Source organism: Seriola dumerili, unplaced genomic scaffold (genome assembly GCF_002260705.1).
Source record: "Seriola dumerili isolate Sdu_G_001 unplaced genomic scaffold, Sdu_1.0 BDQW01000017.1, whole genome shotgun sequence".
Lineage (NCBI taxonomy): Eukaryota > Metazoa > Chordata > Actinopteri > Carangiformes > Carangidae > Seriola > Seriola dumerili.
The window spans coordinates 1,526,995-1,532,994 of record NW_019174272.1 but is presented as its reverse complement, the minus strand read 5'-3'; the positions used below and the strand labels follow the sequence as shown (position 1 = coordinate 1,532,994).

At 42.6% G+C, this 6,000-nt stretch overlaps 1 protein-coding gene across 1 annotated transcript in view; it reads right to left on the bottom strand.

Moving 5' to 3' along the window:
- Positions 1-6,000, bottom strand: part of LOC111226304 (phosphatidylinositol 4-phosphate 5-kinase type-1 beta-like) — a 34,872-nt gene that overhangs the window by 20,328 nt on the left and 8,544 nt on the right. Inside the window, exons 2-4 of the mRNA XM_022751379.1 lie at positions 2,782-2,883; positions 2,585-2,653; positions 1,783-1,913 (exon numbers count right to left, since the gene is read on the bottom strand). Coding sequence (XP_022607100.1) covers positions 1,783-1,913; positions 2,585-2,653 — 200 coding nt within the window. The 5' untranslated portion in view covers positions 2,782-2,883. The remainder of the gene's footprint in view (positions 1-1,782; positions 1,914-2,584; positions 2,654-2,781; positions 2,884-6,000) is intronic.

Here is a 6,000-nt window from a genome sequence, read left to right as displayed (position 1 = left end):
GTGTGTGCGTCTGCCTGTGGAAAGAGGTGTGATGGTTGTCAGAGATACATGATGTGTGTGTGTGTGTGTGTGTGTGTGTGTGTGTGTGTGTGTGTGTGTGCACGTGTGTGGGAGGAGTCAAAGTGATCTGCGACATCTCCAGCCATCCAAAACTCGACTGACAGGACAAACAACAGTGGAAAAACCTCCAGAGAGGAGCAACAACGAGACGAGGAAGAGAGGGAGAAGAGTGGTGAGACGTAGGGAGGCAATAAGAGCATCTGAGAGCCATCTCCATCACTCAGACACTCTCTAAGGACACTCTGTCAGTGAAAAGAAAGAGAAGGGGTTTGTGTTTATGTGCTATTACAGAACAGAACGCTTAGAGAATGTAAAGAATAAAGAGGGAATGGTTATGATAGATACAGACATAAAACATCCATTTTCTCTCTATGTTTTGTTTGTTGTGTCTTGTGCAATTTGTAGCCTGATTTTTTTGTTCAGTTTCCTTTCACAGTGAAAAGCTGGCCCTAAAGAACTTTCATTTCATTTCACTATTAGGTGAAATGGCTTGACATTTGGTGCAGATTGAGGACGCTGAACAAACTTTGCTTTGTACTTCATTGTCACAAGCTACATCAGGTTTTGAATCCTCGTCACTGCAGGGTCAACAACAAAACCAAGAGTAGCATAATGTTTGGGCTGTTGCTTAGGAGCAAGACGGTAAAAGGTCAATATGTGTGCCAAGGCTAGGTTTGCATAAACCATACTGAGTTTACATATCCTGGTGCAGCATCTCAAAGGTAAACCACAAAGTATTTCCTGGTAGGACTCTAATTCTCTTCCTGAAGTCTTGTTTGAATGATCTGTGTGGCCACAGACAGCAAAAACAACTAGTGAACACCTTATTTAAGTAGAAATAAAACAATTAATATCATCAATCTATTAATACAGAAAATACCAAACAATGAGATCCTCAAAAACTGACTGTACTATCTACTGAGGGACTCAGTGTGACATTTCCATACATTGACTAATTGTGAAAATAGGTATGGTATGTGTCAGAGCGTCAACTGTGTATGTGTAAATACATGAGTCACACTTTCAAAGAATTCCTGGGTCTGTTCTGTATTATATAAAACGTTTCTTTAAGCTGATGATGTAATTACAAAGACAGCCTGAGATGACGGAGCGGCCACACACTGACGTATGTTTTGCACTGTGGCAGTAAGAGGCACACAGTAAGCTGATTTCACAGTTCTTGGCTGGATAATCCACCAGAATAGTTTTATCCTTGCATCATGACTTAGACAAGTAAAATTCACTTTACTGACAAATGATAATGGTGGCAGTTTGTGGTAGCGGCATGATTTCTTTGGACTGGATGTCCACCGACTGCAGTTTCCATTGAGCATGATTAATAATACATTTAAATGTTTTTAATACATGACCCAGACATATAATATTTGAACGGGCAGACAGGCAAAGTCTTAGTCTTAAGTCGCTTTCCATTCATTGACTTTGCAGAGTCAGGAAACTGTTGTAACCAAAGTGCAGCCCGTTGCCACCTACACATACGCAGCATGAAGCAGCTCTCTGATTCACTCGCTCTTGCAGACCAATAACCTTGAGTTTATGTGAAAGTCTGGGCTGTTATTGTGTGCAAAACCATCACCACACAAATAACCTACCTGATGAACGAGTGCTTCCGATGACGTATACATCACAGAAGCTGTCTTGCTGTGTATAGAAGCTGTCTGCATTAGTATGACCGTGTGTCTGCTGACACTACGCAGCACTGACCTGGGTAGAAAGACACTCTCCACCACATAGAAGTCTTGCATAAGCACGTCTCTGTCAGGCTTGGAGGTGAGGTTGCCCACTGTGTAGCCAATACCGAGCTGAATGGAGCCCTTCAAGGCCGATGACGTGGTCTAGATGGGAAAATAGAGGAGAAAACATCACATCAGTCTGGCTGTTGTAGCAGCACTGTCACTTGTATCCCTGTTACATTCGCCATGTACCTTCATTATAAATATTAGACCTGAGAATGGCGACCACAGAGTTTGATTTGCTCAAAATCAAGAAAGCATTTTGTGTATGGTACAATTTTAAAGTAAAATTTCCACACAGACACAGCTCTTACAGGCTGGGACACAAACATACTCTTGCTGCCACCACAAAAAGACCTTTGACCAGTTTTTAGTCCCAACCTGAACAGTGGTAGCTTCTGTGGAGAGCCTCGTAATGGTGACATCTTAAGATATGCTGCCATAAGCAGTGACGTCCAAAGTTAAAAAAAAAAAAAAAAGAAAAAAAGAAAAAAGAAAAAAAGAAAAAAAGAAGAAAAACAAAACAAGTATGACCAGCACTTGACTGATCTCTGGCAGTGGGCCCTAACAGAGGGCAGGACATTATGTGCTGTAGAAGGACATTTATAAGCACTCATGTGACTCGCAAGTAAAGGCCATTTGGATTTGTTGGCTCTAAACAGCGGCTTTCCAAAATAAATGTTAATGGGAGCATGTTCACATTTGTCATACGAGTAAAATAAAGCCAAACATAGCGAGGCTCTTGTATGAGCAGTCAAACTTTTCTTTTTTACCTTCTTATACGTTTTCTCTCTGCTTGTGTTCCAAGGCCCTCCCATCCCATTTTCTGTTGTGGTTGACATCTGAAAGACACACAAAGTAACACCGTGAAGAACAAACTGACTGTACGAAAGTTTAAAGACTGTTGTAACTGATTTCATAGGTTACAATAAAAATCAAATTTGCTGAGAAGTCAAGACCATAAACCTGCCTTGCTTAACGAAAAGCTGTGCCCGACAAACGGCAATCAGGGCGACATCTCTTGATTGTCAGGATGAGCAATCATCGGGAGGTTTGGATCCGTCAGGGGACCCTGTGCAAGAGAACAGACACACAAAGAGTTAGTGTTACACAACAACAAAAAATGAGAGCAGAAAAACGCTCACAGCCTCTCCTGCTGCAAAAGTTAAGATGTGACAAACCTAGGGCAGTGGGGGAACATGTCCACCAGCTGAGATTCCTTAATTAACTGCGATACACTTGTGTGTTGTTCATCTTAATGCCATCACTCTCCTGTTAATCTCTGCCTCAGAGGAGAGGCAGTTGAGTCTTTTCTCTCTCACTGTTGAACTGGCCTGCAGCAGGAGATCTTTGCTTTGACAATCACTCATGACTCACAAAATGTGCACGTGTGTGTGTGTGTGTGTGTGTGTGTGTGTGTGTGTGTGTGTGTGTGTGTGTGTGTGTGTGTGTGTGTGTGTGTGTGTGTGTGTGTGTGTGTAAAATAAGAATCCAACCTCTTGTGTGTGGGTACATACGTATTTTCTTTTTTCATTTCTCATTCCATGTTCCAGCTCTTATGTGTGTGTTGAATAAATGACCCCTCATAATGGAGCAGAGCTACAGAGTGTGTGTCACCGAGGCGAAAAGTTGGCGCTGCCCAGCTTACAGCACAACCAAGTCATTACTGAGCCACAAAAAGCAGTCTGCCTCATTTCCTATGTTCCCAATGAATTTTACTGTACCACTCATTTTGAGGTTCTCGCCCTCCTTATGTTTTTTTTCCAGCATGATTTCCTCCTTCACTCTTCAGAGAAAATAAGGCAGAGTGACATAAGTCAATGAAACTGTGACATAACTGTGCCTCAGGAAAAACAGGGACACCGACAGGGAATTGAGGAGTAGAGGCTTCACAGAAACACTGGCAAAACTGGGACTTCGTCTGATAAGCTCTGGCAAGCCTGCAGTCACTGTACCACCTGCATATAAATGCACCTGCAGGTCTCAGAGCCTCAGTGCTGCACAATATCATTCTACTTCATCAGCGCTTCCAGCACCATGTCCTCCTGTCACCTGCTCCGTGACCAGAAATTACATCTCAATCAAATCACAACCTATTGCACTGAGAAGGTAATCTCTCATCACTGTGCAATGGAACACTTTTATTTTGAAAGTCTTATCATCTGCTATATTAAGGAAAGGTTACAATGCTGTATTACTTATGACTTATAAGACCAAATATGTTGTAGCCACGTTTAAAAATAGCCTTCAAAAGGAGATTTGCCCATGTTCACACACACTCTGTGATTCAGATATTAAAAGAATGTATGAGACACCGAGCTCTTATCTTCAGACTGGGTCCTTATCTGTGCACCAGCTCTTCTGTTGCTATAAACACAGAGACAACACCTTTTGGACTCAAGGCACATCTCCCAACTACATCTATTTGTATTTGTTTGGGTCTTTCCTGGAATGCTGTTATCACACAAAAGAAATCTTATTGATTATATGTCATTAGCAGTGAATCTGAGTAATCAGATGTTGATCCACCTGAGCCATTGTAGTGTATGACTGGATGTGTGCGCTCTGAACCTGAGGAATGTTAACAAGCCTTCAGGCAGGCCTGTCTGGCTCAGCCCTGCCCTGGGTGTCAGTGTTAAAAGGGATTGTTTGGACCTCTCTCCCCCTCCCTCTCTCTCTCTCTCTCTCTCTTTCTCTCTCTCTCACCTGACCCCACAACCCAGCCAGTGCTCTAACAGACTGTTTCCAGAACAATCCATGAGAGGCCAGCAGCTGCAGGGAACAACAGCGCGTCTGTTGTTGTTCACCTCTCAACAAAGAGAGGCAGACTGATGGATGGACACATGGATGAAAATGGATGGATGGTCCTAATCATCCACGTCTTACCACTGTCAGACAAAATACCACTGGCATACAGGAGTATAACAAGGAAAACAAGGGAGCACATGTACACTGTTACACACATGTAAGACAATACCTTATGTGCCACCAATACAAAAATGCATCGTTGTCAAATCAATGGTGGATGTTTTGTGGTCTGGAGGAGAACCAAATGGGTAAAATGATACTACTGATCAATAAAAAGGACACTCTGTACTTGAAAGTCTAAATCTGATTGAAAACATTTAGATCAGGCCTGTGTAGAGGGGCTGAGTCGTGCTGTTTGTTTCTGTGTCTTTGTGAAAGTGAAGCAAGGTTATATAAAGACTTGATACATCAGTGTTAAACTGTGCAACACCAGGTCTGCATGATGCAGATCAGAGGAAAATTTCGATGGAATGAGGAAAAATCCAGTCTGGGTAAAATCTCCATTCCACACAGTTGTCAAACATGGATTTAATGCAGAGACAAATATACTGTACGAAGACAAAGCAGCTGTCCAATAAGACAAAACTGTTGCAACTGCAAAGTTTCCTGGCAAATTCACTCCAGCTCTCACTGTGACTGGGTCAAAAGCCAGTCTTGGTCAACAAAGTACTTCGCATTCGCTTTATCTTTCTGCTTGTGAAGCACTTTGTGACTTCTGTTCTTAAAAGGTACTTCATAAATAAACGTTCCTTCCTCAGCTCCTCTTACCCTCAGTTTCCCTGTTCCCGAACAACTCTATTCCAACTCGTCCAATCGCTCTTGTCAGAAACTCTGCCACCCTTCAAGCAAACATACTTGAGTGCAGATCAAACACTGGCTCTCATACCATATCTCCTCCACATTTTCAGAGATATTGCCAAGGGTGCCAGTCAGCCCCTGTGGAAGTCAAATAGCCACTCTGTAGCCAAGAAGTTCTGGCAAGGGAAATATGTTGCTGAAGGCAGACATGGGCCGTCTGGTATGATAAAAATGCAGATCCAATACATCTGAACTGTCAAGAAGTCTAAGTAGCAGTGGCAATATTACCTCACTGACTCCAAAGAGCAAAGTAGTGGTACAAGTAATAATGAAGGCAGGAATCGGACAGATCAATCAACACCACCAGTCACCAGCCACGCTCCGCATGTCATACAGTTTAAATATAATTTATCGCTATCTATACTGTGATCTAGTTCTTCACGATAAGCGACAAAGTTGGAACAGCAATTCTCACAGAAGAGGATTTTCAAACCATCTCACCATGTCATCAGGGCTGAGAGGTATTCAGTCAAGGCGGCCCACAGAGTTTCTATGTCAGGACGCGGATACTACATATAGGTTC